Here is a 23,309-nt window from a genome sequence, read left to right as displayed (position 1 = left end):
TTCATGGGGTCGCAAAGAGTTGGACATGACTGAGGGACTGAACTGAACTGAACTAAACTGAAAATCCTATATGATTACAACATTTGAGTATCTATCTTGCAAGGCTGGGAGGCAAGAAATCTCTTTTACAACTTGATGTATCAGAGAGAATGAATGAAAGTCTTGGCTCCTATAATTGAGGGACTGGACTCAGAGCACTTCTAATACAAGTAGGCACTATTCTTTTTCTGTTCTTTGCAAGGAACACTGTTACCAAGGCACGCTTACAGAATATCATCCAGCAGTTAGTTAATTTCAGAATAATCAATTGTTAGAGTTCAGATGAACATTTAAAAAATTGGTCTGGGGACTTCACTGGTAATCCAGTGGTTAAGACTCCATGCTCCCGTTTGATCCTTGGTTGGGGAAATAAGATCCTATATGGCAAAAAAAAAAAAAAAAAAAAAAAGCCCAACCGGTCTGTACGTAGGCATAGCCTGTGCCACTGACAAGCCAAAAAAAGAAAGAATTAATACCAGTCATCTCACAATACTTCTACAAAGAAAAGTACAAGAATATTTACAACCTCCCTACCATAGACTACACAAATTCTAAGCAATATTGCAGTCTGAATATTCTAAACGTGAACAATATTAACAAAAAATGCACATACTTTAAACTAGATTTAACCATACCTACCATGTCTGCAGAAGAATTGAATAACTACTTTGCACTTATCAGATCTGGTAAATATTTTGCACTTCTCCACATTTTTCTCTAGGGAATTCAGACATCTAAAGATGGGCAGAATTGACTGTAATGCAAACACATTAGGGAACAGCACATACTTAACATGGTTGCTTAATTACTTTTTAAAAATCTAACAAGAGTATTTATATTTTTCTTTTTTTTTAATTTTATTTTTAAACTTTACAATATTGTATTGGTTTTGCCAAATATCGAAATGAATCCGCCACATGTATACATATGTTCCCCATCCTGAACCCTCCTCCCTCCCCATACCATCCCTCTGGGTCGTCCCAGTGCACCAGCCCCAAGCATCCAGTATCGTGCATCAAACCTGGACTGGCGACTCATTTCATATATGATATTATACGTATTTCAATGCCATTCTCCCAAATCATCCCACCCTCTCCCTCTCCCACAGAGTCCAAAAGACTGTTCTATACATCAGTGTCTCTTTTGCTGTCTCGTACACAGGGTTATTGTTACCATCTTTCTAAATTCCATATATATGCGTTAGTATACTGTATTGGTGTTTTTCTTTCTGGCTTACTTCACTCTGTATAATAGGCTCCAGTTTCATCCACCTCATTAGAACTGATTCAAATGTATTCTTTTTAATGACTGAGTAATACTCCATTGTGTATATGTACCATAGCTTTCTTATCCATTCATCTGCTGATGGGACATCTAGGTTGCTTCCATGTCCTGACTATTATAAACAGTGCTGCGATGAACATTGGGGTACACGTGTCTCTTTCAGTTCTGGTTTCCTCATATTCTTAAATGAACAGACCTGTCTTGCACATAATTTAAACCAAGTATTAAGAACAGGATAGGTGTTATACCCTATATATTGAGCATTTCTACAACACCAGAGGAAATCAGGCCCTCTTACACTTACCTTCATTCCCAATCTACAATTTAAATTCAATATTATGTCAGTATCATTCATTTTCACTGAGGTTGACCATTGATAATGTTGAAAAAACACAGGAGAGAAGAGGACACATCCATATGCTGACCGACAAGAATTCACAGATCTTAAAGCAAGCTAGAAAAATAAAATAACAGCCATATAGGAAAAGAAATCAGATTTCTTAAATGGTTAATTAAAAAAAAATTCTAATATGTTTAGCATATCATTGAAATGCATTCAAGTAAACTATGGGATGTTAACTGCAGTATATGGACTACATTATACATATGAATGTGAGAGTTGGACTGTGAAGAAGGCTGAGCGCCGAAGAATTGATGCTTTTGAACTGTGGTGCTGGAGAAGACTCTTGAGAGTCCCTTGCACTGCAAGGACATCCAACCAGTCCATTCTGAAGGAGATCAGCCCTGGGATTTCTTTGGAGGGAATGACGCTGAAGCTGAAACTCCAGTACTTTGGCCACCTCATGCAAAGAGTTGACTCATTGGAAAAGACTCTGATGCTGGGAGGGATTGGGGGCAGGAGGAGAAGGGGACGACAGAGGATGAGATGGCTGGATGGCATCACTGACTCGATGGACGTGAGTCTGAGTGAACTCCGGGAGTTGGTGATAGACAGGGAGGCCTGGCGTGCTGTGATTCATGGGGTCGCAAAGAGCTGGACACGGCTGAGCGACTGAACTGACTGATACATATGAATTATAATATTGATATAATATGAACTGCATTATCCAGTTTTTTTTTTTTAATTATTTATTTTTTTGGCTGTGCTGGGTCTTCATTGCTGCATGGGCTTTTCTCTAGTTGCGGCAAGCGGGGGCTACTCTCTAGCTGTGTCAAGTGGGGGCTACTCTCTAGTTGCGGTGTGTGGACTTCTTAATGTGGTGGCTTCTCTTGTTGCAGAGCATGGGCTGTAGGGAACATGGGCTTCAGCAGTTGTAGCATGTGGACTCAGTAGTTGTGGCCTCCGGGCCTCAGTGCACAGGCTCAATAGTTATGGCACAGGGGCTTAGCTGCTCCACCGCATTTGGGATCTTCCCGGGTCAGGGATCAAACTGGTGTCTCCTGCATTGGCAGGTGGATTTGTTTACCACTGAGCCACCAGAGAAGCCCCTTTAGAATGTGTTTGTAATTTGCATAAGTATATGCATATGTGTCCCTATCTATACTATACCTATAGGTTTTAGGTCTAAAATCCTGCATGTTGAATTTGTATTTTTTGTTTGTTTTGGTAACAAGAACATATTTTTAATTGCAAAAATGTAAATGCTCACAGGTACCTTAACTTTAAAGTACAAAGTGATCAAAGGCAATAATACGACAGGAAGTAAAAAGACTGCAACAAAATGGCAGTCTTAGTTTGTCTAAGGTAAGAAATTGTTAGTCAGTCAACCATTAATACTTCCACTTGGGAATGCAGGCCCCAAACTAGCAGATCTTCTGAGTTTTCAAGAGAAGCAAGAAATTCAGATTTTTATGTGGACTCTCTCAACTACTGTTAGAAAATTATTTCAATTTTTTAAAATTGGAGAATAACTGCATTACAATATTGTATTAGTTTCTGCTGTATAACAATGTGAATCAGCTATAAGTATACATATTCCCTTCCTTCTTGGCCTCCCTCCCACTCTCCCATCTCACTCCTCTAGGTCATCAGAGAGCACCAAATCGCACTCCCTATGTTGTATTTCAATTTTTAAAAAAACAGTGCAGGCCCCACAAAACATTTCTGCAAATCATATCTAGCCTCTTGACCATCAGTTTGTGATTCTGGCTTAAATCAATTGTGTATGATTTTTTTAAGTTTACCATGCTCTAAATGTATTCAGATATGTAAAATACAGATCAACAGTGAAAGGGATAATTACAATTTCTGGACTTCCTAGTTAACATTCAATCTGGACTGGGATCTTTAAACATCATCTTTTGCCCTTACTTGATGGTCTATGAGCTAAATTTCTTACTTACACCTTTTTCAGAGGGGTCTAGCCACAGCTCATCACTAACTCGTGAGAGAGCTTGGATTGCTTTCCCAAATACTATGGAGAAAAAGAAAGATGCTGTTTACATTCTTTCAAGCAATAAAAATAAACCATAGAACTACTTCAGCATTCACAGGACTCGAGATAAATTCACAAAGAACAGTGTTTTATAGACTAATGCTACAAACTGCTTTAAGAAATACAGTATAATGGCCTTGGCAAAATTCCAGACACATAATAAGTGCTCAATAAATTCACAGATTGGGTGTGTGAAATAATAAAATGCAACAAAATCCTTTCTTTCTAGATGTTAAAAATGTTGCACGGAACTACTGTGGTAAGCTAATTTCCATACTAAAGCATTTTTAAACTTGGTTTAAATGTATACCCCTTACTGCAAAAAAAAAAAGTGTGAAAACAGAGTATATAGAAAATGGTTCAAAGGGTTTTAATAACTTCACAGGTGGCAAAATCAAAACAAGTTATAAGAGAGAAATTAGAGGCATTCAAGACATATCTCTGATGCTTGAGCATGGATCGTGCCAGATCTTGCCAGAAAACACAGTTAGATGCCCTGACATAAAGAGTAGCTAGACCTGGATGAAATACTAGTCTGATTTGGTATGACACTGTTAGTGTTCTTAAAAATTACGAATAAGTAAAAAAAAATATATAGCAAACAGATATGGGATACTATGCTTCAATAAAAAAGGATGGCTATATCAATTCATGGAAAAGTAGAAAAAAAGGAAAAATAATTCTAGAATGTAAAGTCATAAAATGCTTAAAAATCAGAGTTGGGAGCATCATACTATGATTGGTGCAGTGGTTAGGACTCTGCACTAAGATCCCACAAGCCACATGGCATGCTAAGAAAGAGAGGGGGGAAGAAAAGAATCAGAGCTGGAGGTGCGGGCCTCAAACTGAGAACATAGGATGACTAGGGAAAAAAAAGAAAGTGGCCCTTTTTTAACACTTCACATTCACCACTTTTTCCTGGAGCTAGCTAATGAAGACCTTTTGTTCATTCAGTTAATATTCACTGAGCCCCTAGCAGGTTCCAAGAGTACAGGCCAAGGCAATGGGGGTATAGCAATGAACAAGGCAGGTTTACAGTTCCCACCCTCACAGTGCTTAGGTTCTGGAGAAAAAACAAAATTAAATAATCATACAAATTATCACTTACTGAGAACTAAGGTACACACTGCAAAAGAGAACTTTCTAGAACTCTGAAAACATGCAACAATGGGGATCTTTTTCTTTCCTTTCCTGTTCATTAATACTGGTCCATAGATGCCCTCAACACTGTGGGAGCCAGCTGCGACACAAGATGCCTTTCAACGATCCTTTTCAGATTATGATCTGTAGAAAACCATTACTTTTCGAAACAGAGACTTTCTGGAGTAACTTACATGTTTAAAGTACCATTTACAATAAGGATTAGTTCTTTTACATTACCATTTGTTACTGAGCTCTTTACCCGCATTTCATTCCTACAACAAATACTATAATGAAGATGCTGTTATTATTCTCATTTCACAGATGAGGAAACTGAGCCCTGAAGGGATTCAATGGCTTGTCCCTGGTCATACTTTTAAAAATGGTAGAATTTGGAATAAAAACGAGGTTTATGCTTTTCTCATCGCTCTAAAATACTTTTAACTGTCCAAGCGTTATTTCCCCCAATTTCCCACACAGTCTTTCTCACCCCGAGTTTGAGGCCTACCCTTCCACTACCTGTCCGGTGGTGCAACTTCATTTAATGGACATCTATGAATATAAATAATACGCATAAATAAAAGCAGATGAGCCTTCATTTGCACCTCAGAAGTTAACAGGACCCTGGGTGAGTGGATGCTGGCTATGGCCAGGCCTTGTCCCTTAGGCATAAAGGCAAAGGTCAAGAAATGAGACGACGGTGGAAACGTCCCCACACCCACAAACCCTAAGCTTTCCCTTTTTTATACAGGAAGGCAACAAAGGCCTCTGCACCTTTCACCTGACTGCCGCTCATCACGCATTTCAGCATGGCTGCAATTCCTAAAAAGTAACGTCACATGGCACGCCTCAGAGCGAGGGCCCCAGGTGTTGCCCGGATGTTGCCCGCGCTTCGAAACTTCGCGATTTTGCCTCCACCCCGTTTACCAAAGAACAACTTCGCTTTACGGCGGGGAAGGGCCCGCGCGGGCCTCCGTAGAACGGTCTCTTGCCGACCTCTCTTTTCATTGGTGTTGAATGAGGTGGGCGGGTCGCCGAGAAGTGTGAGGAAGAGAAGGCGGCGGCGATTGTGGTGACTGAGCGGAGCCCAGTGACAGGATGGTGAGTACCGCAGTTGCGACCACCGAGGCCTGCCTCTCGGCTGAGGTTCTGCGTCGTTGGGAGCCGCTGGGAGTCACTGGGCGAGGGCTTGGGTGATCCTGGAGGCCGTGACGGGCGCGACTGCGGCCTGGGCTGGTGCCTGGGGAAAGGCAAAGGAGGAAAGAGAACGGGCACCTCTGGGTGCGGTCAGCCCGGGCCTTGCATCCCAGCCCCAGGGGCCAGAGGACGTCCGAAGGCGGAAAGGGCCACTCTCAGCTGCTGCTTCTGTCACGGGACCCGCACACCCGAGCCGGGGAAGGCTTTGGGCCTGTGCCTTTGGGAGTCCCCGAGAAAGGAGCCACGGGATCCTCTCCGTTTCCAGACGTTTCCTAGCTCTTTTCCCGCAAAAAGCACCTCCCGCTGCTTGGTAACCCACTGGTTACCACCCCCATGTGGCGAAAACTGGCTTCTCGGATGCAAAACGGGAAGAAGCGAGTAGAATTCTCTACCCATTTTAATTTGCTGTCTGGGGAAAGGGGATAATAAGTCTCCTTTCTCCCCTGAAATAACGTGCAGCTGCCATTGAAATGTGGCGGTGTACCCTCAAAGGACTGGATTTGGCTTTTTTTTTTTTCTTTTGGCTTTTAGAATTGCTGGAACTACTTGCTTCTTCAGGAGACTGCGACCCTTTAGAGTAGAATTCCTTAGTGGTTTTCTAACTGATTTTATGAGTACGTATGTTCTTCTAGTTAAAGGGCCATTATTGGCGGTCAAGAGGAGTTTGGGAAGCTTTACCTCATTGTCCATCGGATTGCCCCGGACCGGCCCATCACCCCCTCACCCCCAATAAGTCGGTACCCCTAAGACCTTCCTACGTGAAAACTCGGGAGCTGCTGCTGGAGAGGCCTAATAGCTGTAATCAGATTTTCAGAGTGCCCTTGATTTTCTGAAAAGTTAAGAACGGTTTGAAAAGGAGCTCTGATGATCTTGGTGTTTGTTGATAAAAAGGGACTCCTCTCTGTGATGAACATCCAGTGCATTTTTAAGATAAATCGTGATTCTATAACAAGCAACCTTTAAGGTGCCTTATAAACGTGACATTCGTGGTCTGTGGTTCTTAAGTTCTTTGTATATGTAAGAGACTCTAATCTCACAATTTTTGCTTCTAAACAGACTCCAGATTAGAGTAGTCCAGTTAGCATTAATTTTGAGACATCTTATCGCAGGGAGAAGATGAAATTACCTGACATGATTTAAGTATTCATGTTTCTGAGGTTTTTTTGAGAGGTAGATTTTCAGGGTAGTTGTACTGAAGTATCACTTTTCATGTGAAATAGAACTGGGCAAGGTTTAGAGCATTGATGGATTCTTTTACAATTAAAAGCATTTTATTTGGTAAAGAGACTAAAAATGTTTAATAGTCAGCAATATCCAGAGTCTGTGGGTGACAAATTTAGGTGTGGGGAAAAGTCCAGTTTTAGCTGGAGGAGGGTGTTTGCTTCTATCATCCAGTATCTGGTGACTTGATGATGTATTCATAGTGCTGTGTTACATCTTCTGTACAAAATAATGACCTAGCTGCAGCATAATTTTCCAACTACTAGAATTTTAAACATAAGAGAATTAAAATCAATGTATTTAAAGAATAATTAAGCCTAAAGAATCCAGAAAATGTTAGCTTTCATTTAAGCTATCGGTGGTGAATTTTCCAAATTGTTTTGTAAAATTCTAAACAGAACAACAAACAAAAGGGATAGGCGTCAAAGTGGAGAGTGAGATTAAGATTAAAGATTAAAAAAGATTGTAAATGTGTGTGTGTGTGGTATTTAATAGTACAGCAAATGGTTCTTTTGGTATTGTTTTGAGCAAAGCTGATTTTTAACATTTTCTTTCATAACACTCAGAAATCATTAACAATTGTTTGCTTATTCATTTGATGAGTTTTTTGTTCTTTTTTGGTTTGTTTCTTTTCGTTGCTTTCTTTTAACATTGGTCATGTTTCACCCTTTTTTTTTCATTCCCCTGTCTGCAATCAACTTCTTCATTCCACTAAGGCTGGGCACAGAGTAAGTTTCTTCTCTTAGCTCCTACTAACAGTGGTGGTGGGGTGGCTGATTACTGGGATTTCACCCTTTTACAGTCTATCAAATAGCAAGTAACCAAATTTTCTGTGCTTTGATTAGATTGGTTCTTTATTTGAATTTAACAAGACTGCCATTTCCAGAATCTTTTGCCATCTTAAAAGACTCTATGTAATCTATGTCTAACCTGCACTGTCAAAGTGTGGAATTTGGGCAAAGATGTTGCTCAAAGTATGACATTTGTTATGTGATACTGTTCCCCATATAACTTCATTAGCTGCAGGAAACCAGAGTCCTAGTAAGGATCCTTATTAATTTGAGATAATTTCTTTGTGGCCTTTCATTGTAACATCTTTAAACTGCCAATAGTGTAGGTACACTTGGGCATAATCCACAGTACATTATATGATTCAGGTTATTGATCATTATAAAGTATCACATTTTATGAATGTTCGTTCAGCCACACTGAGATTGAACAGCTCATTCATGATTAGTCCCAAACATTTTCAACCTGTTACAGTCATATACCCTTAATTTATGGGTTTGAGGTTCTTTTTTTTCCTTTTAATATAGAAATTTGTTTTTTTACCTTTTTCTTAAATGCCAGCTTCCCACATTAACTATGCACTTCAATCCATATCTGAAGGGATCCCCCTCTAAAGATGAAGATTGTTCTATCTGCAGGTACTTTTGTATTGATTACCACTGAGGGTGGAAGCTATGTGGTGGTTTTTAGTTCTATAGATGTTTTGTCCACTGAGATCTGGATTGAAACAATATAAGTCATTGAGCAAATACCAGCTGAAACTACTCTTTGTAAAGAAGCTTATTTAATAATTTCTTTTAAAGTGCACAGGTTTTGTTACCTTGTGTTACTTTGGTTACTGTATGTTCTGTTGACATTTCCTTTTGTTTGTGATCATTTTGATATTTGTTGCAAGATGAATCAAGCTTATTGTGGTAATAATTTTAATTTTACACCTTTTGATTAATTTTAATTTACAAAGTCTGTGGTGGCCAAACTTTTCTGTTTATCTTGTTTAAGACAGTTCATATTTTCTTTGGTAACATCAAGGAATAGTCATACCTTCTTTGAAACCAGTCAAAGGGCTTCTACATTTATGGATGGGACGTCTGTGTGGGAAGACATCCTGTTGTAGAAAGAAGGTGCCTATACTGTCTATGGCCGTACCACCCTGATCTCATCTGAAGGTGCTTATACTAATCCACGTGGAGAAACTGATTCTGTTGCCCTCCCTTTGGAGGGCAGATAACTATTTTTATATGACCTTTTTGACAATATTCTGTTAAATGATGTATACATGTCGAATCTTGAAATTTGAAAATTAAAAATTCACAGAATTGAGGTTTTTTAAATTCTTTTGTATTTATGTGCAGAATTTTGTTTTTATCATCTGAGATTGTGTTCCAACTCTAAACCACCTCCTGCTGAATTATCACTTATTTGGTTGATCTTCCTTTCTTTTTTTAATGCTCTAATGTACATGAAAATTGTGATTTGTTATTTTAAGTTTGGGAACTAAACTGAGGATATATAGGCAGTTTAATCCAGACAAAAATATGACAGGATTTCTAACAATGAAAGAAAGAGAGGATAGTAAAGATTACAATTCAAAAGCACGTTTGTCCTACTGAAACTCTTTGAGGCATAGGCTGTTTTTATTTTTCTGTAATGTATAGTTAATATTTTAAGTAACAAATATTGTAAATTTTGGCTACTCTTCCTCCAAATAGTTGTCAACATAGTAAATTATAGAATTAACTTTTTTCTCTATCGTAATTTTAACCATTCTTTTTATTAATGTCCCTGGAATCAATATATGTTTTACATTTAAAACTGCAGAAATATGAGTTACCATATCAAATTCCTTAGGGCTCAGTAGTGTATTTTTCATTTTTCAGTTTTTTTATGGAGTTTTAATTTTATAGGTCTCTAAATGAATTACTTCAGAAAGCTTGGTTTTATTCTCAATAAATAGAATGGTTACTTGTATTGTGTGCACACCTATTTATGACCAAAATAAACTAAGATTGATTTAGAATCACATGTATTGTTAAAGTGTTCATGATAGGAACTGTGTGAATAAGTTCTGCTCTTTGGGGTTCTGGAGTCTCTGATTAATTTAAAAGAGGAGTTATGGGAGGAGAATATCTTATTTTGAAATCATGTTTAACATTACACCTTTTCTCACCTTGACACTTTAAAGTTGGTGTTGGTATTAGGAGACCTGCACATCCCACATCGGTGCAACAGTTTGCCAGCTAAGTTCAAAAAACTGCTGGTGCCAGGGAAGATTCAGCACATTCTCTGCACTGGAAACCTTTGCACCAAAGAGAGTTATGACTATCTCAAGACTCTGGCTGGCGATGTCCATATTGTGAGAGGAGACTTCGATGAGGTGATGTACTTCACTTTGCCTTCCCAAATACTTCCTTTTTCTTTTTTTTTTTCCTGTTGCGTTGACTATATATTCATGAAATATTTCCTTTTCTTGATTCTTATATATGTATAAGCTTTATTTTTTAGACCAGAGTTGCTCAACTGTTAAGGTCTTTTTTTTTTCCTAGTGTTCCAGTGAAAAAGTACTATATGCAGAGTTTGAAAATGGCTGATTTTAGACTGCTTATTAAACGTTACATACTTGTTCTGAATTGATGCGGTTTTGTTACTATTTTTTGTAGTGTTATCATTTAGAATGCAAAGGTTTTGTTAGGAATTTAACTGCCACCACCTCCGCTACCCGTTCTAGGCCACCATATCACTTTCCTGTGTCCAACTTCCTGATTCTACCTCCATAGTTTGATTGCTTCCTCCATAGTTTGTTCTCCAAGTAGCAGCCAGAGTGACCTTTTATAGGTGAAGCAAGATCACATCACTTCTCTGCTAAAAATCCTACCATGGTTCCCTATCTCAAGGGTTAACTATAAACAGGCATGAAGGAGTTGTGAGGAGCGGGTAGACTGTTTTGTATCTTGATTGTGGCAGCACCACTATATGTATTTGTCAAAACTCCTTGAATTGTATACCAGAAAGAGTAATTTTCCTGTATGGAAGTTATATCTCCATAAATCTTGCCTTAGAGAAAAAATAAGGAGTTCTAAAGTTCCAACTTTGCCTATTAATTAATACTGAGATTTTAGGCAAGCTGTATCCTCTTAGTTCCCTACTATGTAAATAAGATTGGAATAGATGATTTTTAAGACCCCTGCCAGTGTTAACACTGTATGATCAAGCTTAGTAAACCTGACTCTAGTGTGAAATTTTTATTTTGTATTTCTGGAAATAGAAGATTTTTCATAAATTATTTAGCTTCACTGGTGCTCCTTTTTTTGCAGTTAAGTTTGAATAAACTAGAGTTGGCATGAAGGTGGGATGAGGGCTGGGGGTGATGAAATAGGAAAGGGCAGACATCTTGTCAACAGAGTATAGGTTTGGATTATTAAAAATATATTAGGAGTTCTGTTTGTGATATGCTAGTTTCAGTAGCAAGAATTAAATTTTTTTTGCTTCTAATTTGATAATAAATTCACCAACCCTGGAGCCATATTTCCAGGGTTTAGATCTTGGCTTAAACAGTTAATACACTGTGACCTTAGGCAAGCTATGTTAACCTCTCTGTGCCTTATTTTCCTCATCCATAAAGTGGAGGTCAAAATGAAACCTACCTCTCAGGGTTGTTTGTAAGTATTACATAGGTTGACATTTATAACCTCTTAGAAGAGTGCCTGGTTCATACTAAGTGCTACGTAAGTGTTAACTATCATTACTATTCTAAGCCATTAACTAGTAAAGCCTGGGATGTAATTTCAATACATCCTAGCTTACAGGTCATATTCCTACAAATTTGGGGGAATTACTCTGTAAAGAACTCATAGTCTATAAAAATAAACTCAATAAAGAGATTGCGTGATAAATTCCAGTTCTCCTGAAGGAAGTTATGTTTTGAGCAGTTACAGCCTTAGATTGCGAAGAAATCAGATATTGAACAGATTTGTTGGTTGTGGAGCACTGTTTCAAAACACCCATATGAGATTGAATATTTAAAAGTTATTTATAAACATCAGTATCTCTAAAATATTTTTTTATGTCTATTTCGTATTTTAGAATCTGAATTATCCAGAGCAGAAAGTTGTGACTGTTGGGCAGTTCAAAATTGGTTTGATCCATGGACATCAAGTTATTCCATGGGGAGATATGGCCAGCCTAGCCCTATTGCAGAGGCAGTTTGATGTGGACATTCTTATTTCAGGACATACACATAAATTTGAAGCATTTGAGCATGAAAATAAATTCTACATTAATCCAGGTTCTGCCACTGGAGCATATAATGCCTTGGAAACGTGAGTAGTATGCAATTTTGGGGTTTTATAAAGTTAATAATTGCACATGTGACATTTCGTAAAAGATAAATGTGATTATTTAAATAATTACAGCCTCTTTGGCAGTATTCTATTGGTGATTATCTTTAATATGTCTAACAACCAGATTTCTCCTTGAATCCCAATTGTCATCCTAAGTTGAAATTTATAATGCTATGGCTTTTTAATACAAAACAATGACATTATTTATATTTTTTTCCAGAAACATTATTCCTTCATTTGTGTTGATGGATATCCAGGCTTCTACAGTTGTCACTTACGTGTATCAGCTAATTGGAGATGATGTGAAAGTAGAACGAATCGAATACAAAAAATCTTAAAGCCAGGCCTGTCCTGTTGATTTTTCTGCTGGGCTTTTTTTTTTTTTTTCATTCCCCTGTTCAACTCAAGTAATTAAACATTTAAGAGCCACAAAATTGTATCACTTTTATAATATTTTGCAGTAAAATATATCGTCTTCTGTTAATACAGTGTTGGAGCTTCTTGTAAACTGTAAGATTATATTTAGTTTATGATTTCTATGAAAAAATGTTTACCACACAGTAAATGGTCACACGTTAAGAAAAATTTATCCTTGTAAATATCTTCATAGTTGATATTTGGAACTTTATTACCAAAGTAGTGCATGAAGAGGAAGAACCTAGACTTTCTTGTAAAAATTTTTCTCTTCTCCAGTAATAAACAGTTACCTTTCATTTATACTTTGTTGGTTAAACTGTGTTTTAATTTTTAAAAATCATGAAAATAAGAGGCCAAATGAAACTGCAGACAAGTGTTACAGTGATAAGGTAGATGACTTTTCAGAGCTCATGCCTTAACAACTGTTCTAGATCATAATGTTGGACTCAGGTTTTATTTTCTAAATAGTATTTGACATAGTAAATCCAGTGATTTTTCAGACTGTTGCTTTTAAATGCCCTGTTCTTTTAAGTTGTAACAACAAAATTTTGTAAACATTAATGTTTAATTCAGGAAGATACATGCACCCCAGTGTTCATAGCAGTATTATTTACAATTGCTAAGATATGGAAAGAACCTAAGGATTCATCAACAGATGAATGGATGAAGATGTGGTGAATATTACTCGCCATTAAAAAGTGAAATTTTGCCATTTGCAGCAACATGGACAGACTTGGAGAGTATTATGCTAAATAAAGTCAGGGAAAGACAGATTACTATAGATATCACTTGTTGTGGAATCTAAAAACTAAACTAGTGAATATAACAAAAAGGAAACATGGATATAGAGAACAAACTAGTGGTTACAGGGGGAGAGGCAAGATAGGAATAAGGGGATCAAGAGGTACAAACTTAAAATATAAATAAATAAGCTACAAGGATATATTGTATAACATAGGGAATGTAGCCAATATTTTATAACTATAAATGGAGTATAACCTTTAAAAATTGTGAATCACTGTTGTATACCTGAAACTTACATAATACTGTATATCAACTATACCTCAAAAAATTAAAAAAAAATTTTTTTTAAACACTGATGTTTAGAAGGCAAGAACACTACAGAGTGAAACACCCAGGACTGATCTCCTTCAGGATGGACTGGTTGGATCTCCTTGCAGTCCAAGGGACTCTCAAGAGTCTTCTCCAACACCACAGTTCAAAAGCATCAATTCTTCGGCGCTTAACCTTCTTCACAGTCCAACTCACATCCATACATGACTACTGGAAAAACCACAGCCTTGACGAGACGGATTTTTGTTGGCAAAGTAATGTTTCTGCTTTTCAATATGCTATCTAGGTTGGTCATAACTTTTCTTCCAAGGATTGATATTTCTAAGTTCAAGAAGTTAATACTTATTGAGCACCTTCTCTACAAGGCAGGGTATTATCTCTATCAAAGGCTGTTCTATATCAGCATATTCAGAGTTTTCCTCAGCCTGAGGGAAATAATTATAGGATATTCTAATGTTGCTATTTTAGGACTTGTAAACAGAATTATACAATGCATTTGGTCAGCTTTAAAGAAAATTCAGATTTTAGGTGACAAATTTTAATTGTATCTAGGAATACAAGCATGTATTACACATAAATTTTATTACATAAATATCAGTAGTGCATGAAAGTACATCATACTTTTTATATTGTGGTAAAAGTTTCTGAACAAACTAAAATTACTTGAATAACAATACTGTCCTAAATGTAGAGAGAGGACACAAGTCACAATCCCTTCCCCCACCTTTGGCACATCATCAATACTCAGGTTGTCAAGTTAACATCAGATGTTCTCCCTGTTCTTCAATTGACATTGATTGCATACACTTATTTAGTAAATCTTCTTCCTTTTTTTCTTCATTCAGGTATGATTCAGAATCATTTGCAGAAACTGAAGGGAAAATAAGAATCTATAATGTCTGTTTTGGCAACAAAGTATTTCATCCTGAAAATTGAGATTTGTATTTAAGAACAAGCTTCAAAATGACCACCTACCTTATTAATAAGCGTTTGCCATAAACTTCCTGTAATTTTCAAAATTTCATGACTTCCCCCTCCCCCTAAATATCTCACTTTTTAAAAGTAAGTTGCCTAATACTGTATTCAAATCAGGTTATATTATAGCAAATTCTTTGCTACTAAGTCCTGTTTTCCCATTGCTTTGCAAAAATCTTTTCACTGGGGGAAGTTATAGTTTTAGTATTCTCCATTCCTGAAGTTTCTTCTTGTTTCTTTTCTCTTGGCACCACAGGGACTTTTCCTCTGTCTGTGGTTTCCTTCAGGTGTTCTTTTTGGGACCATACTTAGGTTCTACCCTGCCATTTCCCTCATTTCTTGGGTAGGCATAGTATGTTATTTACAGCAGAGCTGGGCGGTGCTGTCACACAGCACTGGGATAGGGGTTCAGAAGGCCTAACTTCCCTACTTCCGACCCACTTCCCTCCTACTGTGGTAGTAACTAGGTAACTGTTTAACTTCCACTTAATCCTTTCCACTTTATCAATTCTGAGAAATACTTCTGAGCATTCAGTCTTCCTCTTTTGCCTTTTTCATTTTGTCATACTTGGGGTAGAAGGATCCTTTAAGCCAGTCCTTCCTAAATGATTTATCTGAGTAGCTCTGCAAAGTTTTGCTAATAATAATTGGTTTGCTTCCTCTGGTTTGTTGAATATTAAACAAAATGGTATAGGTGATATAGCCCTTTGTTAACTATTTGACTCATACAAAATTTGCTATTAGGGTATTTCCCTGGTGGTTCAGTGGTTAAGACTGCTTCCACTGCAGGGGGCACAGATTCGATCCCTGGTCAGGGAACTAAGATCTCATGCTGCACAAGTAGCCAAAAGTTTTCAGTGCTATCTGTCAGAAAATTACACTATCTCATAAAAGAACTGCTGTGGCATGAAAAGGTCATGTTTATGGCTCTGAGTTCTGACAAATTTCATTGTCTGTTAAGTCTCTGGCCTTGACTATAATATCTTTACTTAGAAATACACTGAATCTTAACTTCCCTGACCACTGTTCTTTTATGTGGAAACAGAAATCGATTTCATGTTTTGTTTGGAGCAATGTAAGCAAATCACACTTCAAATTTTTTAATGTCTTTTCTAATAGAAATGGAGCTATATTGGGTTTAATATTTTTAAAGCATAACATTTTTAAAAACATATTAAAATTCCACATTTACCTGATTGCATGAACGGTCTGCCTGGTTTTCTACAAATCTTCAATGATTTACATCTTGTTTTAGATGCATATCCAGTTTTTAAACTGTAAGAAAGAGAAGCATCTTAATTGGAAATAGCAAAGTGCACAGTTGTCTAGTATATGTAGAAGACCATACAAATTTTTATTAAGCTGCTGGCATCACCAAAGAGACTCTTTTAGCCCCTGAATTCTCACATGACTTATTAACCCTGAGATGCAAAGCTATCAGTTGTAGCATAGGTTGAATAATCAGGCATCTTAATCTCTTTTTTCCTTTTTGGTTTATAGTATTCCCCTGTGCAGAAGCCACCATATACTTCTCCTTTTGGAAGAGTTTGTATTATTTTGAATTTAAGTGGGAATCATTTAAAAGGGCTCTAGCTGATAGAAATTTTTACAATTCCACAAAATTCTAAAAGCAGTAGCAGGACTTGTGGCAGAGTTACTAAGAATCTGCCTGCCAATGCAGGGGACGTGGATCCGATCCCTGGTCCAGGAAGATTCCACAAGCCACAACTACTGAGCCCACCCTCTTCAGCCCCTGAGCCACAACTATGGGAGCCTGCCTGCTGCATCTGCTGAAGCCTGTGCACCAAGGGTCTGTGCTCAACAAGAGAAACCACCTCAGTGAGAAGCCAGTGCACTAAAGAGTAGCCCCTGCTCGCTGCAACGGGAGAAAAGTCCATGCAAAGCAACAAAGACCCAGTGCAGCCAAAAATAAATAAATAAAATTACATATATATATATATATATATATATATATAAATAAAGCAGCATATCCCAGTTAGCTCAATAAAGAGGCCATAAGATAGCACTTTTTTGTGCCTTTGTCCAACCTATTCTGAACTTAAAGTGAACTTATAAGGAGCATTAGATATAACATCATTTAGCTACCCTTCAAGTAAAGTTGGGGGTACATTTTTTCTCTGAAACAAAAGGAAACAGACCCTTCTTTGTTTCTCACTGGTCGCCAAAGCGAATGTTGTATCATCTCAGGTGCAGATGCAGCTGCAATGTTAGAAGGCCCCAAGTCCTCTCTCTCCAGCTGGTGTCGCCATGTAGTACAGGGGTAATGCTGCTTCTGTGAGTAACGAGAACTGAGGTGGCCCCTGTGATGAGTGAGGACACCTGTACACAAATCACCTGTGTTAGAATGTTCTCTTGTTTCTTGTGAGAACTATTGAGAAACTACCTGGAGGTACACCTGCCTGGTTTTTGGGAGCTGCGCTGGATCACATGCATGTAGTGCCTCTTCATTAAAGTCCTCAGATAGTTTGCATTATAGATCTTAGCAATGCTACACAGGTAGCGCTTCTCGACTAAGGTGAAGTCTGGATGCTAAAAGACAAAAGATGTATAGCTGCATTGTAAAACAAAGGTTGGCAATATTCCATATCTGAAAGGATGAAATGTTCAGGAGTGTCGTACCATCTGTACATTTTACTTATGCAAATTCAACTATATTAATCTGGCTCAAAAATTACCAATTTGCACACCTCCTTAATAACCCTAATTTACATTGCTATAGAGAGGTTAGTTCTGGCAGCTATGATCTTTAATAGGTAATACAGATCAACAGTCATGAAATACTTGTTGCCATTTTCTTGCTTGCTTTTAATTTTAGAGTCCTTGAGCAAAATCTTTACGAGGTTGGGTTTCTATCTCTAGAGTGGAACTTTCCTCAGACATCTTTGTGCTTGGGGCACTAAGCTTCCAGAGTGAAGAAATGTACATTAAAGCCAAAGTATCATAAAGCATGAAAATATTCCTATGAAAGGGAATCTATAATGATAAAATTCTTGCATTGATTCATGAGTTTACCCAGCAGATATTTATGGACTCCTTCCTGGTGGCTCAGACAGTAAAGCGTCTGCCTGCAATGCAGGAGACCCGGGTTCGATCGCTGGGTTGGGAAGATCCCCTGGAGAAGGAAATGGCAACCCACTCCAGTACTCTTGCCTGGAAAATCCCATGGACAGAAGAGCCTGGTAGGTTACGGTCCATGGGGTTGCAGAGTCGGACACGACTAAGCGACTTCACTAGACAGTGTGCTGGGTGTACTTGTGTTCTACAGTGCTTTCCTCTCTGAACTAGATTCAATAAAAAGTTCAACTCTGAATACAAAGACTATTAGCATTTAAATAAAATATTGGTATTTAGTTACAATACCTTTAGAAAGAAAGGCTCTGTCATTGACTTAGGGGTGTGAACTGTTTGAGGCATTTTCCATAACTCTTGCAGCTTGGCTCTAGGCGAGTTCACTTTGTGTCCATCTTTGATTCTGTCTGTAGGCAAGGACATTATAACATGAATCTCATGAGCAAAGATTGGTTTAACAGTTATTAAGATGTATCTGTTTACATGTGTCAGTGATTATTCTGGAGTACTAGTTTTAATCAAACTGTTAAATTTGAAGAGACTTTATGATTGCCATGTGGTTTTAGAGCACACAAAAAATCAAAGACATTTATAAATATTTACTATATATAATCATTACATCTGGACAAAATTATTTTGAACTCAGCTGAGATGCAAAGGACTGATGCTAAAGCTGAAACTCCAGTACTTTGGCCACCTCATGCGAAGAGTTGACTCATTGGAAAAGACTCTGATGCTGGGAGGGATTGGGGGCAGGAGGAGAAGGGGACGACAGAGGATGAGAAGGCCGGATGGCATCACTGACTCGATGGACATGAGTCTGAGTGAACTCCGGGAGTTGGTGATGGACAGGGAGGCCTGGCGTGCTGCGATTCATGGGGTCGCAAAGAGTCGGACACGACTGAGCGACTGAACTGAATTGAGATGAAAACTGTTGACAGTATACGTCTTTAGTTCATTGTATGTCAGACCACACTAAACAGGAATATACATGCGGGACTTGTGCTTTTAAAAGATTTTCAAAAATATTTTATCATTCATTTGACTTCGGTATGTAGTTTCAAAATTTTATTATTAGACGCAACATAGAATAACACACATTTTGTCCCTTTAATAAGGCAGTGTTAAAATGAAGAGCTTTGCAGAAATTAATTAAAACTTATTTTTACATAATTTCAGTTATTTCATTGTTTCAAATATGGATGTGGGTAGATTAAAGTAATTGCCTTTAATAAAAATAAAAGTTGAGATGTTTTTGCAGAAGAATGGAAAGTAGTTTTTAGCCTCACATATGTTAAGATAACTCAGGATTACTAGCAGTTTGGGGAAAAACAGTGCTGGCAAAGTTTAATCAGAAAATAACTCTTTTTTACATTCTGATCCTCCCCATACACTTCCTCTCTCCAAGCAACCACTGATGCGTTTTCTATCACTATAGCTTAGTTCCTTGAGTTTGTTATAAATGGAAACATACAGTATATATTCTGGTTTTGTCTGACTTCTTTGACTCAACATAATTATTTTGAGATCTATTTATGTAATGTATAACAATAGATAGTGCCTTTTTATTCTTGGGTTTTATTCCATTGCATGTATATACCAGAATTTGATTATCCATCCACTTCTTGATGGAAATCTGGGTTGTTTCCAGTTTGGGGCTATTACAAACAAAGCTGGCAGAACAAATTTCAAGTTAAAAATCTGTACGAGGTAAACTAAATAAGCACAGTTTTGTTTCCGTTATTATTGATAACAAAGCCACTGTAATTTTACATATTAAACCTTAAATTTAGTTACTTCTTCAAGATTTTGGGAAATTGGATGGTTAGTGCAGATAACTAAGAACTACACTTGCATACTAAAGGACTAGCTGATTTACCAACAAATATAAAATCATCCAGAAATTACATTATTATGATCCTTAAAACATAATTTGGAATCTGTAATAATAAAATGAACACCAATTCAACATACTGAAAGTTTATTTTTTAAGCCTTTTCATATCATAAGTGTGGAGTAATTATCTAAGAATATATTTTGTGTGTCCTTGTTAACAGTTCTGAGGTGCATATTAGAACTGGGACTAAAATTTAATTCCTCAGAAGCTTAGCATTTCTTTACAGAAAATGAAATATTTAAACACAATAGTTAAACACAACAAACAACCCAGCTGAAAATGGGCTATGGACTTAAATAGACTTTAGATGTCTTCAAAGAAGATATACAAGTGGTTAATGAACACATGAAAAGATGTTCACTATCACTAATCATTAGGGAAATGCAATCAAAATCACAATGGGATATCACTTCATATCCGTTAAGTATGAAAGTGAGAGAAAGTGAAAGTGAAGTTGCTCAGTGGTGTCCAACTCTTTTTGACCCCATGGACTGTAGCCTGCCAGGCTCCTCCATCCATGGGATTCTCAGGCAAGAATACTGGAGTGGGTTGCCATTTCCTTCTCATCAAAAAATGAAAACAAGTGTTAGCTAGGATGTGGAGAAACTGGACCTCTGTGTGTTGCTGCTGGGAATACAAAATGGTGCAGCTGCTGAGGAAACAGTATGGCAGTTCCTCAAAAAATAAAACAGAATTGCCATGTGATTCAGCAATTCCATTTTAAAACAACCACATGTATATATAATAACGTTATGTGGATATATACATACACACACAAATATGTGTGTTTTTCCTAGGTAACTGTAAGGACTATAAATTTTCCAATAAAAAGCAAAGTGAATTCAAGTTTTATATATCATTTGAATTGAAATTGCTCACCCACAAAAAGTTAGTGAGAGGTCTTTGGGGGCCTGTCTTAACCTCTTACCTCCAGCAGCTATATCCTTAATTTCAAGTGAGAGGAAAACAACAGCACTGAAAAATAGTTTATGTTCTTTGCAGTTGTACAATTGAGAATTTTTTCCTTCAATCTTTGTATTAATATTAATATAAACCCCAGGTTATGTTCTGTCCTTTCAACCAACATCAGTTATAAACAGTTCTTTTCAGATTCACTGCAATTTTCAAGTACTCTTTTGATGTGCGGTATTTTATTTGGGTGCTCCGGGTCTTAGTTGCAGCATATGTGATCTAGTTCTTTGCCCAGAGATCAAACTTGGGCCCCCTGAACTGAGAGCACAGAGTCCTAGCCACTGAACCACCAGGGAAGTCCCTGATGTGAGATATCTTAGCAGGAGACAAAGAACCTGCTGGACTGTTCTTTGAAAATCTTAAAAACTGAGTTTACCAAAGATGCTAATAAAGACTTTTTAAAACTCCATTGTGTTAGTATTTATAGCAAAATTTATTTGTCTTAGCCATATTATTGATGCGTATTATCTGCTTTATATACTCTACTCACCAGTACCTTTGGAATTCTGGTAATAAGAATGTCCAGCTGACCTAAGAAAAAAAGGATGTATATAATATGTAACAATTGACAGTTGTATAAGCATTAAATAAAGTATTTTAAATGAAAAACATGGACAGTATTACATATGCTTTTTACTCTCCATTTCCATCAGATATAATATCTTGCAAAGCCTTCTCCTATAATTCTGGTTATATCCTAATGACTCCAGGCTTTTTCAAAGTGAATTATCAGAGATTTTTACCATACTATATATAAAAGATTTACTTTAAGCCAGATTTGGCCTTAATTTTACAGCCTCAGAATCTAATTCCTACACTGAGCTCAATGATGTAATTGGGCTTCTGTGCTATCCATGGTATTTTCTTCCTTTATTCTTAATAAAATTATTATATGTAATTTAAGATGAACTGGAACTAAGTTGGTCTAGAATGTTTGTACAGTTCATTTTTTCGGTTCTCAAATTAAGACAAAACACTCCCCTTTTCCTCTTCCTACAGTTTTTTCAATGTCCAAGAATTCACTGATGCTCTGATATACTAGGATCCAGAACTTTGCTAAACACTCTGAAGAGCAGAAAAGAGGAACATAGCACCATCCCATCTTTAGAAGTCATCAATGCACCAAACACATAAATATATTTTTAAAGATGGCCATGGGTGCAGCAGGAGCCATGACTATGGGCTTGAGAGGAACATCCGGCAGTTCTCACTTTTAGGGAATAACTGATGCAAGGGATGAGGTACTGCCTCCAACAATAATTTCACCAACTAACTATCTTCAGCGTCCAGGAAATAATAGTAAAAACCCAATGGCAGAAACCATTACAATATTGTAAAGTAATTATTCTTCAATTAAAAATTAAAATACAAAAGTTTCCACTAAGCAGTTAAAAAAAAAGTAAAAATCTGCTCAAAATGGATTTATGAAAAAGGAACTATTGAGTGAAGAAAATGCCAAATTCAAGGTGCCTCTAAAACTTCTCATTACAGATTTTGAATCTCAATTTGACATAAAGGTGACTAATGTCACACAGGGAAATGATTTGTTAACTTGGAAGCGCTCCTTTGAGCCTCTATTCCCTTGGTGCCTCCCTAACCCCCCAACCCCAGCCTACCGACCCCTTTTTGTAGAAATACAGTGGCCAGACGGCAAACGTTCAAGCAGATTTCGCAGCGCCCCCTGGGGCACAAGAAGCACCCAGACGGCTGTCGCAGTCATTGCGTTTAGTCAGTCATTGCACCAACCCTTGTCCTCAGCTTTCCTCAGAAGCCCGTCCCCTAAACTGAGTCGGCCACAACAAAGGTTCTCCCTTCCTCTCACTTCAGTACACTAGGGACCAGTCCACAGGAGCAGCCAGCTCCCACCCCCTCCTCTACCCCGGGATGACGACCAAGGGCTGACGGCCATCCTCCCCAAACCTTCAGGGCCCCGCAGCCTCACCCGCCGCCGCCACCCTCGGCCCTGGCCACTGCAGGCGGCTCTGCGGAAGAACTGCACTCCGTCCAGTCGGACACTGGACCCTGGTTGGGCATCTCCTCCCGGGTGCCCTGACCGCGAGCTCTCTGCGAGAGAAGCTTTCCCCTCTTCCCTCCCCTGTCAAGCACGCGTGCGTCAGGCCGGGAGATACTGGGGGTGAAGAGGCAGACGCCGGATTCTAGCCCCCTCCGATGAAGTCCGGACACTGCCCGAATAGCTTCGGAGAAGCGGGGCGGGCAGATCCAAGATCCTGGAATTAAGCTGGGGGAGGGGCGGGAGTTCATTAGTTGATTGCGCGTTTGTTCATTTGCGTCTTTTTGTAGAAGGGATGCGTCGCAGAAAGGAAGTATACTTTCCCTCTAAAAGGAAAGGTGCCTTTCACCTCAGTATCCAGACCCTCTGCAAATTTGCAAATCTTGAGGGTCACCATATAAGTCAAACAGCAGTACGCAAACCAGGGACCGAAGCACCTTGCTGAGGGATGCGGAGCGTTGTCGGTTGGC

At 38.1% G+C, this 23,309-nt stretch overlaps 3 protein-coding genes across 7 annotated transcripts in view; 1 reads left to right on the top strand and 2 right to left on the bottom strand.

Annotated features, from left to right (window-relative positions):
* Window positions 1-5,772, bottom strand: part of RAD9B (RAD9 checkpoint clamp component B) — a 28,627-nt gene extending 22,855 nt beyond the window's left edge. For 2 of the 3 annotated variants that reach the window (XM_055550286.1, XM_055550285.1), the window contains exons 1-4: window positions 5,634-5,772; window positions 3,628-3,698; window positions 1,628-1,777; window positions 679-793 (exon numbers count right to left, since the gene is read on the bottom strand). In XM_055550286.1, coding sequence (XP_055406261.1) covers window positions 679-793; window positions 1,628-1,777; window positions 3,628-3,698; window positions 5,634-5,670 — 373 coding nt within the window. In that variant the 5' untranslated portion in view covers window positions 5,671-5,772. Of the gene's footprint in view, window positions 1-678; window positions 794-1,627; window positions 1,778-3,627; window positions 3,699-4,859; window positions 4,871-5,378 lie in introns of all 3 variants that reach the window. The other variant, XM_055550287.1, reaches the window with a different exon arrangement.
* A 51-nt stretch (window positions 5,773-5,823) lies between these two features.
* VPS29 (VPS29 retromer complex component) lies at window positions 5,824-13,122 on the top strand. The gene is made up of 4 exons (XM_055550296.1): window positions 5,824-5,960; window positions 10,249-10,440; window positions 12,147-12,382; window positions 12,624-13,122. Exons 1-4 carry the CDS (start codon window positions 5,958-5,960, stop codon window positions 12,739-12,741), a joined length of 549 nt encoding a protein of 182 aa, XP_055406271.1. The 5' UTR covers window positions 5,824-5,957; the 3' UTR covers window positions 12,742-13,122.
* Window positions 13,123-13,397: 275 nt separating this feature from the next.
* Window positions 13,398-23,174, bottom strand: FAM216A (family with sequence similarity 216 member A). 3 transcript variants are annotated; one of them, XM_055550289.1, is made up of 7 exons: window positions 22,771-23,163; window positions 21,319-21,359; window positions 18,251-18,366; window positions 17,290-17,419; window positions 17,029-17,209; window positions 16,062-16,144; window positions 13,398-14,765 (listed from the first exon to the last, which is right to left on the bottom strand). In XM_055550289.1, the coding sequence occupies exons 1-7, from the start codon at window positions 23,088-23,090 to the stop codon at window positions 14,647-14,649; spliced, it is 990 nt and encodes a 329-aa protein (XP_055406264.1). In that variant the 5' UTR covers window positions 23,091-23,163; the 3' UTR covers window positions 13,398-14,646. The 3 variants fall into 3 exon arrangements, with proteins under 3 accessions (XP_055406264.1, XP_055406265.1, XP_055406266.1); XM_055550290.1 differs by having other exon boundaries at window positions 21,325-21,359; window positions 22,771-23,162; XM_055550291.1 differs by lacking the exon at window positions 17,029-17,209 and having other exon boundaries at window positions 17,274-17,419; window positions 22,771-23,174.
* Between the last annotated feature and the right edge of the window lie 135 nt (window positions 23,175-23,309).

The sequence above is a fragment of the Bubalus kerabau genome, chromosome 16 (genome assembly GCF_029407905.1).
Source record: "Bubalus kerabau isolate K-KA32 ecotype Philippines breed swamp buffalo chromosome 16, PCC_UOA_SB_1v2, whole genome shotgun sequence".
Lineage (NCBI taxonomy): Eukaryota > Metazoa > Chordata > Mammalia > Artiodactyla > Bovidae > Bubalus > Bubalus kerabau.
This window is presented reverse-complemented; position numbering and strand designations above follow the sequence as displayed.